The sequence below is a fragment of the Peromyscus californicus genome, unplaced genomic scaffold (genome assembly GCF_007827085.1).
Source record: "Peromyscus californicus insignis strain IS unplaced genomic scaffold, ASM782708v3 Scaffold_9__1_contigs__length_137607984, whole genome shotgun sequence".
NCBI classification, from domain to species: Eukaryota; Metazoa; Chordata; class Mammalia; order Rodentia; family Cricetidae; genus Peromyscus; species Peromyscus californicus.
The window spans coordinates 18,088,725-18,104,944 of record NW_026294617.1 but is presented as its reverse complement, the minus strand read 5'-3'; the positions used below and the strand labels follow the sequence as shown (position 1 = coordinate 18,104,944).

The following is a 16,220-nucleotide window of genomic DNA, read 5'->3' as shown; positions in this document are numbered from 1 at the left end:
CTAGTAGGTGCTAGGTGATGAAGACACAGGCATAATCACAACTATTAATGAATGTGAATACCAGTGTATGAACTGTACTCTATGTTGGTAGAGGTATCATTTCTACAAATTATAAAATCTAAATGCTGCCTTCCTGTTGTTATTAAAAGACAGAAGAACAGGGAAAGAAAGAGAAAAAAATGCCAAAGATCTTTGACATGTGGTGGAAGTAAATACCACACACAACTGGTGATGACATTGATCCTGATGTTGCTCCATAAATTCATTCATGCTGGTATCCCAGCACTCAGGAGACTGAGGCAAGAAGATTGCAAGTTCCAGGGCAGACTGACTACAATGCAGGAACTTATCCCTGAGAAAAAAAAAGTAAAACAAAACAACCCCCAAAACCCTCCAACTAGACTAAAGACTTATGATGATAAAACTCCTAGGAGGAAACAAAGGGAAAAATTTCCATGACACTGATCTTGACAATGATTTCACAGATACCACAATTTGAAAAGCATAGGAAAATAAAAGCAAAACCAGACAAAATTATATCACACCAAATAAGTGCTGTGTCTCCAGAGCAAAGGAAATAATCAGCAGAGTGAAATTTAGCATATAAATTAAGACACAATGTTAATTTCTAAAAGAGACTTACAGAGCTAAACAGAAAAAAATCAAAACAACCAAAAAACCCAATTATAAAAAGAGCTGTGCCAGGCTAATCCAGAGGCAGGTGGATCTCTGTGAGTTCAACGCCAGCCTGGTCTACAGAGTGAGTTCCAGGATAGCCAGGGCTGAAACACAGAGAAACCCTGTGTACCAGGCCTTTTCTTTTGGGCTACCAACCAGTTCCCAAATCATGATACAGAGACTTATTTTTAGTTCTGAATGCTCAGCCTATCTTTGGCACATTTCTGGCTAGCTCTTTTAATTTAAATGAACCTGTTTTTCTTTATCTACCCTTTGCCTCGGGGCTTATTCCCTTTCTTCCTTCTGTTTATCTTACTTTCACTGCTTCTCATGTCTGCCTGGCTTCTGGCCCTGTGCGTGCTCCCCATTCTTTCCTTCTCCTTTTCTCACTCCTTACTCTCTTCCCCAGAGTTCTCCTCCTATCTATTCTCTCCACCTGCCAGCCCCACCTTTCTCCTGCCTACCTAGTGGCTATTCAGCTCTTTATTAGACCAGTCAGATGCCTTAGGCAGGTGAGGTGAAACAAATACAACACATCTTTACATAGTTAAAAAAATGCAGCATAAACAAAAGTAACACACCTTTACACAGTTAAAGTAATATGCCACAGCATAAACAAATGTAACACATCTTTGTCCAGTTAAAATAATATTCTATACCAACCCTGTTTCGAAAACCAAAAAAAAGAGCTTATAGCTTAAACAGACATTTCCTCAAGATGACGTAACAGTATTCAACAAAGACACATACAGGCATTATGAATGGTGTTCACACTAACCATCAAAGAAAAGCAAACCAACCTACAGTATGGTATAAAAGCAAACATAATGGAACAGACTGTTAAAATGACTATTAACAATAGTAGGCCAGAATTTACAGGAACTAGATCCTTCTCCATTGGTAGTAAGAATGTAAAATATCTAACGATTAGAGGAAACTGGCTCCTCAAAAAATTACAAACACAGTTACTGCAGGATCCATTTCTGGGTATTTATCCAAAAGATCTAAAACCAGGATCTTGAAGAGATAGCATTTCCATGTTCACTGTGCCATTTTCCACAACAGCTAAGATATGGAATAAGATATGTCTGTCAAAAGGGTAAAAAATATAGATATCTATTAAAGACTTAAATAGAAGACCTATGATGGTAAAACTCCTAGGAGGAAACAAAGGGATATATGTAACTATTCTGCCTTGAAAGAAATGCAGCAATACGCAGTAACACAAATGAACTTGAGGTCATTACATGAAGCAAAAGAAACTCCAGTCAAAGAAGAAAAGATAGTACAGTTTCCTCTTTAAAATAGTCAAAACCACAGACATAAGGAAAGGAATGATAGGTGCCACAGGGAACTGCCAGCAAAGAGCACTGTCTCATTTACTCAGGAGAGATTCTAGAAAACCTGCTATGCTGCACAGGCCACAGAAGAATGGTGCTGTACTACATACTCGAACAACACATGCTGAGTGTTCTTGCCAAAAGAAAACATAAATATGATCAAGCTGGACACCTGGAAAAGATTATTAAATCAGTAAAAAAAATAGGAAGCATAAAAACAAATAAAATAACTACATATCGTGTACACAGGAAGCAATTGTCTGACTCAGAAGTCTACTGTTAAAAAAGAAAATAGGGGCTGGAGAGATGGCTCAGCAGTTAAAAGCACTGGTTGCGCCGGGCGGTGGTGGCGCACGCCTTTAATCCCAGCACTTGGGAGGCAGAGCCAGGTGGATCTCTGTGAGTTCGAGGCCAGCCTGGGCTACCAAGTGAGTTCCAGGAAAAGGCGCAAAGCTACACAGAGAAACCCTGTCTCGAAAAAAACCAAAAAAAAAAAAAAAAAAAAAGCACTGGTTGCTCTTCCAGATGACCTGGGGTCAATTCCCAGCACCCACATGGCAGCTCACAATCATGTGAAACTCTAGTTCCAGGGGATCTAATGCCTACTTCTGGCACCTCCAGGCACTGTACACACATACATACATGTAAAACATCATACACCTAAAATAGAAAAATAAAAATAGAACTATATAAAGCAAAGAATATACCTAAACAAGTCTAAAAAAGTGTTTCCCTAAAAGCCCAAGTACACTTTTGTATTTTAAGAACTACCAAAATAAATGGAAAATTTATTTGGAAAGGAAACCTGGACACACCACTGCAAAATTAAGAGGCAACATCTCAAAAACCCTTAAAATGCCCAAGTACAGATAAACACTTAGAAAACAGAGCAATCCACACTGACAGTATTGAGAGGATTACAAACAACAAACACTAAACACTGATGCTGGAAGAAAAGGAAACAGATTTTCTTAGAAGAAATATTAATTCTTAGAATTCTATACTTAATCCAATAATCAAACCTGAGCACATTAAACTTATTTTATATTTTTAAAAACTTTAAGAAAGCAGATTTGAATTGTGATTCTTCTTAGGTTATTTGAAGCTACATTCCAGTAAGTGAAGAAATAGGCCAAAATACACTAATACAAAAGATTCCAAAGCTAGTAGCTCCACTCTGGAGAAAGGGTAAAGAATCATCTTAGCTCAGTAGGAAGATGACGGGCACAGTGGAAACTCTTCTCTTATTGTCACAGCTGCAGTGCAGCTTTAAAGGTGGGTGGATTTTAAAGGTCCTTCTAACTCCTCATGAGGGCACATTCTCAGTAAGACTTCATACATACATACCTTTTATTATCAACACTATCTTATCTCATTTCTTTCAAGAATGATTTGAAATCTTCATCCACTGCTACATACTTCCCTTTACTATTTATTATTTTTCTCAACTAATGATACTTTTCAGTGTTTCCTTTTATTTTTATTAAGCCCAGGAGAAATATTGCTTTCACCTTTATTAAACCTATAACCTTATCTCTATTTCCATTTTATTGACAGGTATTATCATGGAGAAATAACTTAAGTAATTTAAATAAACCCACTAAATTAAGAAGAAAACAGTACCATATAAAGTTAAATTACATTAGAAATTATGAATACTAGTACTTTTTTGGTAACTTATTATTGTTATGACTTTGTAGTTTTGAGACAGAGTCAAATGTAGCCCAGGCTGGATAGAGCTTGCTAGGTAGTCCAGGAGGATCTTAACTCCTGATCCCACTGCTGGAATTATAGGCATGTGACATCATACTTGGCTTGCTAAATATTAGACTAGATAAAATGCCTTAGGTTACGTCTAGATTCTGACATATCACCTAAAGATCTTAAAATAAAAGGTTACTCACGAGGGTTTCCTGTAAATATAGAATCTCTCCCTCTCACGATCTTCATCTTTTTCATCCTTCTCAGAGTCTTCACTGGTAGAAGACAGACTGTCATCCCGTCGGCCATCTTCGGATTGGAAAGGAACACTTGGTGAAAAGCCTCCTGTGGCTTTGGGAGAGCTGAACACTGAACATGATCCTTCACTGTTTGATGAGTAATGTGACGGACCTTCAATAGTAACTGACAAAAGATCCAGTTCTGTCTCCTCTGGAAACTGATTACAAAAACAGTAAAGACAAATCAGATTTGTTTTTCAAGTTCTTTCTCAAAAAGAGAGGAACTAAAAATATGAAAGATATAAGTCTAAACACTTGAGAATCTCTGAGTTGAATTTTCTCATTCTGAAGTGAAAGGCAGGTCAGACTTAGGAACATATGAAATGGCACACCAAGGAAGGAAACAGGTCAAACCACAGACAGTCACCACTGACACTTGAAAATCACAGTGAAATTTTACTTTAGAGGAACATAAAGGATCATATTTAACTAGTGCACAATGAGTAGGAGCAGATTATGTGGAAAGAAAAAAAATCGAATATAAATCAGGATGGAAGAACAGCTCATGATGAGCACAGGGACTGTGAGCACAGATATTTCCTAGAGGAGTTTCTGGGGACAAATCTTTAAAATGAAACCTTGATGGATTGACGGAAGATGTGTAAACAGTTGAGTAATAAAACATGTATCAACTACTCAAACCTAGCAATGTTGTATTTTAAGTAAATAACTTGTTTAAATACTGATCTCTAACTTGGGATTTTACTGGAGGCCACAGTTTTTAAGTGTCCAAAACACCAGCAAAGCTTGCTCTGCACTGATTTCAGTTTTTCAGCTACAGAGTGCTGCTCCAGTGTCATCTGAAAATGGTTAGCCCAATACAGTGCAACTAGCAAGGTAATGTAATTTATTATTAAAAAGTAGATGCTACTGTAAGATTCATAGTAAAATCATATAATTAGAATATCAAACATTTGTAGAAATCAGGTGTTCTTCACTTAAAAAAAATGAAAGTGTCATAGAGTAAATAAAATTTTTAGAACATATCTCAATTTTTAAAGTTGATAAATTTCTGTAGAAGATCTCTTTGCTTGATACTTATTTTATATGGAATCATACCTTTATAATCTAATTTTTAAATTTATAACTGCCAAGTCTAATATCTAATCTCATGTTCTCTAACTTAAGTTTTTTAAATATAAATGGGGTATACTATTATTTAAAAATAGCACTTAAATTACCTTCAATTATTTTTATATTTAATTTGTGTGTGCTGGGGGTGCAGTGGGGTGGGCGGCAGCATACATGTGCCATGGGTAAACCTTTGTCAAACTTACTGTATCACTCATTTAAAAAAAAAATTAAGCTGGGTGGTAGTGGCGCACACCTTTGATCCCAGCACGTGGGAGGCAGAGGCAGGAGGACCTGTGAGTTTGAGGCCAGCGTGGTCTAAAAGGCAAGCTTCAGGATAGCCAGGAATACACAGAGAAACCTTGTCTTGAAAAAAATAAACAAAACAATACAGTGTGAAAAATATTAATTTTCTTTTATGTGTATGTGTCTGAGCATATGTATATGCACCATATGTGTTCAGAATACAGAGGTCAGAAGAAGATATCAGATTCTCTGGAACTGGAGTTATATGGGTGGTTGTGAGGCACCATGTGGATGTTGGGAACTGAACCCAGATCTTCTGCAAGGGTAGCAAGTGCTCTTAACTGCTGAGCCATGTCCCCAGCCCCTGTATTACATTCTAATTGCTTTGAGATCAAATACAGTTTGATTAAACACAGTATAACTATGGGATGTATGTTGAGACTCAAGTCTGAAAGAATAAAGACAAGGAAACATATTTGGAGGGATTGCCAATTTTCTTTTTTAAAAAGTTGAAATTTGAAAGAAAACTCTAGGCAAGATTAAATGTCTGGTGTTGTATGTGGGATTTTATATATATCAATGTGTGTGTGTACATATATATAATATTGGTACTTTAGTTTAATGACACATTCAGAGGAAAATTTGGCTTAAAATGTTAAGTATTTTGTAGCACATTTTCACACTCTCTGAATACAGCAACCAATTTTTAAATGAATCTTTTTATTTTTTGGTGCTAGGGATCAAATTCAGGGTTTTATGCATGATGGCAACTATTCTACTAGTGAACAATATCTCTAGTTCTGTTTTGGTTTAGAGACTGGGTCTCACTAAGTTGCTCAGGCTGAGAACAGGAGCAGTTGCACATGACTATAATAAGAGCATTTGGAGGCAGAGGCAGAAGGATCAGGAGTTCAAGGCAATCTTCAGCGACATAGTGAGTTTAAAGCCAGCCTAGGCTACATGAGACCCTGCCTGAAAAACTGAAACCAAAGTAAGTTATTCAGTCTGGCCTTGAGCTTCCTGTTCTTTTGCTTCAGCCTGTCAAGGAGCTGAAATTACAGGCATGCATGTGTCATCACATTTGGCTCTGAATATAACATTTAATAAACACTAGTGTATCACAGTGACTTCAAAGAATTGATAGTCAATGATCAATCAGTTTACTGTTTGGAGTTAGATTTGACTTGCGTTTGAAGCACTTAACAAAGATTGTTGACTTAAAAAAGACCCACTTTGTAGTTAAATGTAAGGAAAAAAGATTGATTTCAGGGTTAACAAATTGATAATAATTGATTTAGTAAATTGCAGTTTCAGAGTTTAAAATCTGGTTCAGCTGATTTGATAAGCTGATTAAAGTTTCTTACTTTTGAAGATCAAATAAAATTAAACTACATGTAAATATAAAACCAAAATGAGGTATTATAAAATACACATTAAAAAAAAAGAATTCCAACAATCATAAATCTTTACATAAAGTATTTCTGAGGCCTCAGCTTAGCTTGAAAAGAAGACATTTTGAAAGCAAATTTTCAGGGCAATTAGTTTTAAAGTAAAATTTTATGTTGTATTCATAAGTACCTGAAAGTACCCTTCCCCTGGAGAGCTGGACTGTGGTGAACTTCCCCACACTGTATTTTTCAACTTAATTAAAATAATAAGAAAAGAAAATAAAACTCATGAAAAATAAAGACAATGTAAACAAATACTTCCCAAATAAACATTTTAACATAAATTTTGAAGTGCTACAGTGTACAATTCTAAAGCTGGCCTTCCTTATGGCTTCTACTATTTATACACTACATACATAAATACACTACATACATAAATACATAAATGAATATGTATTTCACATTAACAACTGTGTAAAAGACACAGTTTAACGTGGGCCCTCATTTACTAAGAAAAACTGCTCAACAAAACCACCCCATGTAAAAGGAAGCAGCTAAGGGCTTTTTACTGTACACATACTTGGTCTTCTGCAGTGTTGCTATTATCAGCATCTGCTTGCAGGTGGTACAGATACTTCAGCTATGACAACTCTCACTTTCATCATAGGCAACAATTCATATTTTTAAACTGTATAATATTGCAAGTCTGCAATTTTTTAAACTACTTAGCAACAGGAATTTCTAACAAGTACTGTCTCTCTTACTGTATCCTGGATGTTAAAAGTTACTCTGGGTCCAGGAGATGCCGCATCCACACGGATTTCTGGGAGCTCATCAGTTTCTCCTATTCGAGAACTATAAGTAAAACGTAGTTATGAAATAAGCATAAATATGTAACATAAATATAAAATATAAAACACCAATAGTCTCATTTTAAAAACACTTGGCTTTATAGAAGTCTTATTAATATTAATAACATTAACATTCTATGTCTAAATATTGATCTTATCATGATTTAATTTTTGGCATTCCATGTATTAACCTTCAATATCTGTGAAAAAGCCTCGATGTTTCAATTAACTTCACATTTTCTAAAACTAAACCATATAAAAAGGCTAGCCTCAAAACCACTTTGTAGCTGAGAGAGAATGCTCATCCCCTTGCCTGTTTGTTCTAAGAGCTACCAATACAAGGCATAAACCACCCAATTTATGTGGTACTAGGGATTGAACCCAGGGCTTCATGTATACCAGGCAAGCACCCTACCAACCGAGCTACAACACACCTCAGGAATTTATATATTTTATTTTTATAGTGCTGACTTAATACTAAAACAAGTTTTTAATGTGCACAATCATCTTTTCTAAATTGACTATTTAGAAAGCAACCACCAGTATGCAAACTTTCTTTTTTTTGGACTATTTGTAAGCTTATACATAAATCATATCTAAATAAATTTGCTTTACTAAAACTTTCTTACTGCACTGCGGAATAAACCCAGTAGAGCTTTCCTCAAACCAATGATGTATGACAGTAAGTAATTAGTGATTACTATTTTACTAATGAGGGTGATTTTTTTTACTATCCAATTGAAACACAGTAAAAAAAAGTACTGAATCTTAGTTGGTTTGAAGTCAGCAATTTTATAATTTGCCTCATTGGTTGAAATATGTATTACCTTGCTCTTTCCATTCTCTTAAGAGGTGGTCTTCCAGAAGCCGAAATGCTCTTTGATCGGCTGTAACTTGGTTTGTAACCTAAACCCCACTTATCCTTGAGGGAAGCAGCCTAATAAAATGGTAAAGGAAAAAAAAAGTGACTCAAGGCACTTGTATACTGATGTGGTATTTCACTACAGCTAAAATAAAAATTATGTTAGTTCCTATACCTCCAGGTGAGTTTCAATGACATTCAGCATAGATGAATCAAAGTGCCACAGCAATCAGCTATCCTGATGTCATAATATCACTTAGGAGGACTATACAATGGAAATAAGAGCCACTGGCTAACTCAACAGAAAAGGAAAAGATTAGAGAAAGGAAGAGGAGTACAGAAACAAGGCGAGAATAAAGGAACTAATTAGAAGAAAAGAATGGAAAAAGAAAATGAGCAAAGATTCTGTGGAAAAGCTAGGTATGTGTTGGGGAAGAGACCACTTTATCATTTCAAGGACCATTCTAATTGCACACCCCTGCTGCAGATCTCTACTTCACTGTAATAGAGGAAAGCAAGAGACGGGTACATTCCAATGTGCTGAGGTGCTGGGTGCTAAAAAGATTCTGATACAGCTGAGGACTCATGAAATGGTAGAGATTAAAGGGAAATGTTGAGTGAGACAAGTATTATGACTGCAGATGAAATTTCAATGGTATCTTTAATCATCTCTATCAAGTTTTATTTTTAGAAACCTACTACCAGATAAACTACCTTAGAAACAGCACAGATGTATTATTTTACTTAGTGTATGACTTTCAGCATAATTTTAAATGTATAACTATGCACTGTCCCTTATCAAAGTCTGTTACTATCAGAGAATAGCAATGTATAAATTAAAATGAATTTTATCTTCACATAATTTAGAGTAGAACTTGAAGAAGGTTCTCTGGGAGTTAGAGGTGACTGAGGGATCACATACAATTTCCCCCCCTACCCTTTAATGTATGGATATGCTATCAAACCTTCATTCTGGCAAAAAATAAAAAAGGAATCTTCTAATTAAAAAAGTTCTCTTCTTTTGGAGTTTTTATTTTATTTTATATTTCTGGTTTCTAGTTCCACAAAAATCTGAGCATATAGAAATCAATAATCCTTCCTGAGCTGTAAGAGAAGGGCAAAATGCTGCCCTAAGGATTTAGAAAAGCAGGTAAACACTGGAGTTTCAGCTGGTAAGAACAGAACTCACAAGTAGAGAATGCCATAAGGACAGTGCTGGGTAGGAAAACCTAAAGCTCAGTGCAAACCATTCTGACAGTTAAAAATGCTACCTGGTAAAAAGTGAGATTTTCCTCAGGAGTTTGACAAGATTCCTTCAATAAATACCAGAGGAAGAAGCTCTTCAAGCTTTCAATAAAAGGAAGGGGGAAAGGAATGTTTTGAAAATCACCAGATTATAGTTGTACTGAGGATGGCAAATTTTCACATGTGCAAGTCTCTTATTTAAAATGTGTTAGTACTTGTATATAACCAACTTCTTGTATAGTCTAAACTAGGTTACTTATAACACCTAGTATGATAACAAACACAAGGTAAACAGTTGTTACAGTATGTTGTTTAGGGAACAACAAGGAAAAAGTCAGTACAAGTTCAGTACTAAATACTTTTGATCTGTGGCTGACTGAGTTCAGGAATGTGGAACCCACAAATACAAAGTGGCAACTGCGAAGTTTTTATGTGGCCTGTCCTTGACAGAAACTAGCTACCAAGATCCCAACCTGATCTGAGTGATATTATCATTGCATACCAAACAAAGAAAAGGGAGACACTGAGGTCTAATCAGCAATACCAGCAATTCCACACTGGGAAGGGTGAAGAAAGGACAAACGTCTGTGAAGTCAAATATCTAATCACAAGTCACTGTAGCCCTGCAACCCTGAAGGAAGTTTCACAGCAGTTTCTCTCACCTGGTACATCATGTGTAGCTATCAAGAAAGAAAATTACAAAACATACTAAAGGCAAAACTGCAGTAAGATCTGAAGCCAAAAAGAAAAAAAAAGTCAGAAGCAAGCATGACAAGAGTGCTGGAACCAGCAGATTAGAGTATTAAAGGCAGTTTTAATTACCATGTTATGGTCCTCATGGATAATAAGAAAGACCGTAAGAACAGCTGGACAATATAACCAGAAGTGGACATTCTAAGAAGGAACAACGACAACAACAAAAAAACAGTAGAGATAAATACACTAACTGAAATGATCATTTGATGAGCTTATTAACAGGCTGGACATACTGAGGAAAGAATCACACTGAGATTGAAACAGATTCACAGAAATTTCAGAAAGTGAAAAGTAAAGACAACAGAGACCAAACCAACCAACCAACCAACCAAACAAACAAACAAAAACTCAAACAAGATCCCAACAGAATATCTATAACTTGAGGGGAAACTACAAAATGCAGAGAGATGTGCAATGGCAATACCAGAGAGAGAGGACAGAGAGCATTGGCCTCTACAATCAGAGTTCTCTGTGGACTGGGGCAGTCAGGGACGGCACCTGAGGGGAGGTGACCTCATTCAAGTGTCTCCTCCATTATGGGTGGCGGATCTACACTCCCAGTGGACGCTCTTCCCTGTTGCTTAGCCATCAAGCAATTCAATGGCTCTAACTCTGTAACTGAACTGTCAGTGACTAAGATTTCTTTAGCAATGTAAGATATCAAACCACAGATACAAAAAACTGAGGAACCAAATAGTATAAATACCAAGAAAACTACACATAAGCACACTGTTTTCAAGCAACAAAAAGATCAATATAAAAAAAAAATCCCCTTAAAAAACCCCCGAGTATCTCAATCATTGAGAAACAAAGAATAAAAATGACACCCAGTTTCTCCTAAAAAATCATGCCAGTAACAAAAGAGTGAAGAGCAAGAAAATGGCCCACAGAATCAACTAACCAGGGCCCATAGACACTGAACTGGCAATCAGGGGCCTGAATGGGCCTGACCTAGGTCCTCTACATATGTTATGGTTGTGCAGCATGGTATTCTTATGGGACTCCTAACAGTGGGAGCAGGGGCTGTTTCTGAATCTTTTGCCTGCTGTTGGGACCCTTTCCCTCCTTCTGAGTTGCCTTATTCAGCCTTAATATGAGAGGATGTGCCTAGTCTTATTGCAACATGATATGCCATGTTTGGTTGATATTGAGAGGCCTGTCCTTTTCTGAAGGGAAACAGAGGAGGATCTGAGGGTGGGGGCTGGGAGGATAGGAGGGAGGAGAAACTGTGGTCGGAATAGAATACATAGAAAGTGAAGAAAACACTTAAAGTGTTGAGAAAACAAAACCTCCAAACAAGAAACTACTACCCTTCATAGGTGAAGGAAAAGTAAAACTTCCTCAAGCAAACAAAAAATAAGGAACTGTTGTCTACAGAATTACTTTGCAAGCAAGTATAAGAGTTCTACAGAGATGGAAAATGATACAGGCTAGAAACATGGATCTCTATAAGGAAGACCATCAAAGAATCAAGTGAAGGTAAATAAAAACTCATTTTTCTACTCTTAATTGATCTAACAGATAATTTGTTCAAAATAAATAACACTAATGCTGTGTTATGTGTGCTTACATGTATTACAAAATAAATATGCTTATATAGTACTTATACACACACTTACTTACATTACATATCTTAAGTATATACATACATCACACTCATATCCATGCTTACATGTAAGAAATTAATGACCATCATGGCAAAAGGGATTACTTTATTGCTATAGGTACTCATGTTACATATGAAGTAGTAGAGTGTTATCGGAAAGCAGACTTGGATTTAGTTGTACATGTGTATTGTAGACTTAAAAACCACCACTAAAATTTTATTAAACTATAACCACTTTTAAAGAAGAGAAAATGGAATCATATAAAATGTTCAGTTAAAACTATAAAAGACAGAAAAAACAAAACAAAACAAAAACAAAAACTAGAAGACAAAGGCATGAATAAAGAACAAAAGCAGGTAGATGTTTAATCCAATATTATCAAGAATAGTCTGAACATCAATGGTTTAAACTATGCAAGACAAAAAGTAACAGAATTGCAAAGTAAAATGGATGGTTTTACTATCATGGTTGGAGACCTTTTATCAGAAATGGACAGACCCAATACACACAGAAAATCCCTATGTAGGAACTCACGAACTTTAGACCAACAGCTGTGGAACCCGCATGGAACTGGACTAGGCTCTCTGCATACAGGAGAGTTGCTTGGTCTGTTTGAGGGGCCCCTGGCAATGGAATTAGGATCTATCCCTGGTGCACGAGCTGGCTTTCTGGAACCCACTGCCTATGGTGGGATGCCTTGCTCAGCCTTGATGTAGAGGGGAGGAGCTTGGTCCTGTCTCAATTGAATGTACCAGGCTTTGCTGACTCCTTATGGGAGCCCTTACCCTTTTGGAGGAGAAGATGGGGATGGGTGGGTAGAGGGGGAGGGAGGGAAAGCTGGAGGGGAGCGGGAGAAGGGATGAAAAGGGGATCTGTGGTTGGTATGTAAAATAAATGAAAAAATTTCTTAAATAAAAAACAAAACAAAACAAAACAAACTAAGTAATCTCCAATTGTGAGAGGAGTTTTCTTTTGTGCATGTAGGCTAGAAGTCAATGTCAGGTGTTATCTTACTTCTGAGGCAGGGTCCCTTAGGAAACCTGTTTCACCAACTGGGTAGACTGGCTGGCTAGCAAGTCTCCCCGTGCCCAGTGGTTGGGGTAAGTTCTGGAGCACAGTGCCATACCTGTTTTTGTAAGTGGGTAGTGGAGACCTGAACTCAGCTGTTTATGCTTGGGTAGCAAATTCACTTTATCCACTAAACCATCTCCCCAGCCCCAAGGGGAGTGGTTTTAATTGGGTAATGGGAAAAAAATGCAGAAAACTGTACAGCTAACATATTAAATAGCCAAAAACTCCAAATTTACCCATTAAGACAGAAACAAGACAAGAAGTCCCCTTTGAATCTAGAATGTCCCCCAAAGGCACGTATTGAAAGGCTTTGTTCCAGCCCACAACAGAACTAGGAGGTAGTTGAAACTTTAAGAGGTGAAGCATAGCTGGCAAGTTAGGTAACTGTGAGCATGACATGGATACTGAGACCCTCCTGTGGCTGTTTCTGCTTTCCTTCCACCCTTCATGATCCTCCCACCCCAATCTGTATCTCTCTTCCTCTTTCACCTCTTCCTGGCTACCATGAAATGAACCCGTCTCTGCTATACCTCCTATCACAGTACCACCATAAACACAAAACAACAGGGTCAAATGTCATAGACTGAAGCCATGAGCCAAATCCATCTTTCCTTCTCTTCTGTTGATCATTTCAGGCATTTTACCAGAGTAAAGTAAAGTCAACTAACAAATTCCCTCTCACCACTCCTTTTCAACACTGCCCTAAAAGGAATACAGATTAGGAAAGAAGAAGTAAAGCTCCCTCTGCTCAAAGATATAATACAATGGTCTATGTAGGAAATACAGAATGGATAAAAATTGTCCTTGAACTTATAAACAAATATATCAAGATTACAGGTTATAAAATTGATATATAAATGTCAATTTGCTTTCCTAAATACCTGCAATGAACAAAGAAAATGTGAAATTTGAAACATAATGTAATTTATTTTTTTTTAATTTTATTTTATTTTACAATATAATTTAATTCTACATATCAGCCACGAATTCCCTTGTTCTCCCCCCTCCTGCCCCCCTCCCCTTCCCCCCAGTCCACTCCCCATTCCCATCTAGGGCAAAGACTCCCCCGAGGATTGAGATCAACCTGGTAGACTCAGTCCAGGCAGGTCCAGTCCCCTCCTCCCAGGCCGAGCCAAGCGTTCCTGCATAAGGCCCAGGTTTCCAACAGCCGACTCATGCAATGAGCACAGGACCCGGTCCCACAGCCTGGATGCCTCCCAAACAGATCAAGTCAATCGACTGTCTCACCAATTCAGAGGGCCTGATCCACTTGGTGGCCCCTTAGCCATTGGTTCATAGTTCATGTGTTTCCATTCATTTGGCTATTTGTCCCTTGGTCTCAACAATTCTCGCTCATATAAACCCTACTCTTTCTCGCCAATTGGACTCCCGGAGCTCCACCCGGGGCCTGGCCGTGTAATGTAATTTATACTTGTCCAACCAAAAGTAAAATATTTAAGTATATATCTTATAAAATGTGTACAAGAACTATTATATGAAGAAAACTATAAAACTGATGACAGAAATCACAGAACTTAAAAACTGGAGAGATTCTTGACATTCAGTATTGTCAAGTATAATACTGTTTAAGGATAAGAAATAAGAAGGGAGCATATTGTGTTTTTAGGGCAGTGAAATTATTGTATATGTTACATCAAAGAATAAGTTTGTCCTAAACCACTCAGCCTTAAGAATTGTGTACATGTAGATGCATCAGCTGTGGCAAGAGTAATCCTCTCAAGGAGAATATTAACAGTGGCTGGTACAATATATGTGTGCAGGGAAATCTCTGTACATTCTTCAGAATTTTGTTAGGAGCTTAAAGTTGCTCTAGAAATTGTGTTTTATTAAAGAAATAAAGCAGGAAAGAGAGAAATTGTAGCTTAGAGGTAAATACTGAAAAATTGGAAGCAAAAGCATGAAAAAAGATTGCACATTTCTGAGAGCACACATTAGAGATTAAAAAGCCAGTGTGAGTTCATGAATGACAGAAACACCACAGTGGCTTGGGCTGAACTGCAGAGTTCCATTGCCTGGCTTTGAAACTTGATTCCATCAGCAATGCTGGCTATATAAACTTGGTCAAATTACTTGACCTCTCTGGGCCTGTTTTCTCATTTTTAAAATGGAAGAAAAGGTTACTTCATATAATTATTGTGGACATTTATGGTTGGTTAAATGTAAAGTGTTTTAAAGAGTTTCTGGTACACAGGTCTGCTTTTCAGAAACCAGGTGGTATTATTACCAGCATAAACAAGAACATATTATCACTGTTAGGTGTCAAAAAGTAAGCATTTAAAAATAGCCGGGCGGTGGTGGCGCACGCCTTTAATCCCAGCACTCGGGAGGCAGAGCCAGGCGGATCTCTGTGAGTTTGAGGCCAGCCTGGTCTACAGAGTGAGATCCAGGAAAGGCGCAAAGCTACACAGAGAAACCCTGTCTCGAAAAACCAAAAAAAATAAAAAATAAAAAATAAAAATAATCTGAGCTTTATCCAACCTTGGTCTCAACAATTCTCGCTCATATAAACCCTCCTCATTCTCGCTAATTGGACTCCCAGAGATCCACCCGGGGCCTAGTCATGGATCTCTGCATCCAGATCCCTCAGGCCCTCTGAGTGGGTGAGACAGTTGACTGGCTTGATCTGTTTGGGAGGCATCCAGGCAGTGGGACCGGGTCCTGTGCTCATTGCATGAGTCGGCTGTTTGAAACCTGGGGCCTATGCAGGATCACTTGGCTCGGCCTGGTAGGAGGGGACTGGACCTACCTGGACTGAGTCTACCAGGTTGATCTCAGTCTGCAGGGAAGGCTTTGCCCTGGAGGAGATGGGAGGAGGAAGGTGAGGGGGGTGGGAGGGGGGAGAACAAGGGAATCAGTGGCTGATATGTAGAACTGAATTGTATTGCAAAATAAAAAAAAATAATAATCTTCTGAAATTTTTAAGATGTACTCACTCGCATACTGGATCTCCGTAACTTTTTACGAACATCTCTTCGGATGTCATTCACAGCCACAGACTCCAGCTGTTGGTAACGCTGAATTTCCTGGTTTATGGTTCCTTCACTTGCACCTAATTTTCTAAAGGAAAACAAAACAAAACCCCAA

General features: G+C 37.6%; 1 protein-coding gene across 5 annotated transcripts in view; it reads right to left on the bottom strand.

Moving 5' to 3' along the window:
- Bltp1 (bridge-like lipid transfer protein family member 1) overlaps positions 1-16,220 on the bottom strand; it is a 179,685-nt gene that overhangs the window by 30,031 nt on the left and 133,434 nt on the right. For 4 of the 5 annotated variants that reach the window (XM_052732130.1, XM_052732126.1, XM_052732128.1 and 1 more), the window contains 5 exons: positions 16,070-16,193; positions 8,402-8,511; positions 7,488-7,578; positions 6,914-6,976; positions 3,923-4,176 (listed from right to left, as the gene is read on the bottom strand). In XM_052732130.1, the coding sequence (XP_052588090.1) occupies positions 3,923-4,176; positions 6,914-6,976; positions 7,488-7,578; positions 8,402-8,511; positions 16,070-16,193 (642 nt within the window). The remainder of the gene's footprint in view (positions 1-3,922; positions 4,177-6,913; positions 6,977-7,487; positions 7,579-8,401; positions 8,512-16,069; positions 16,194-16,220) is intronic. The other variant, XM_052732129.1, reaches the window with a different exon arrangement.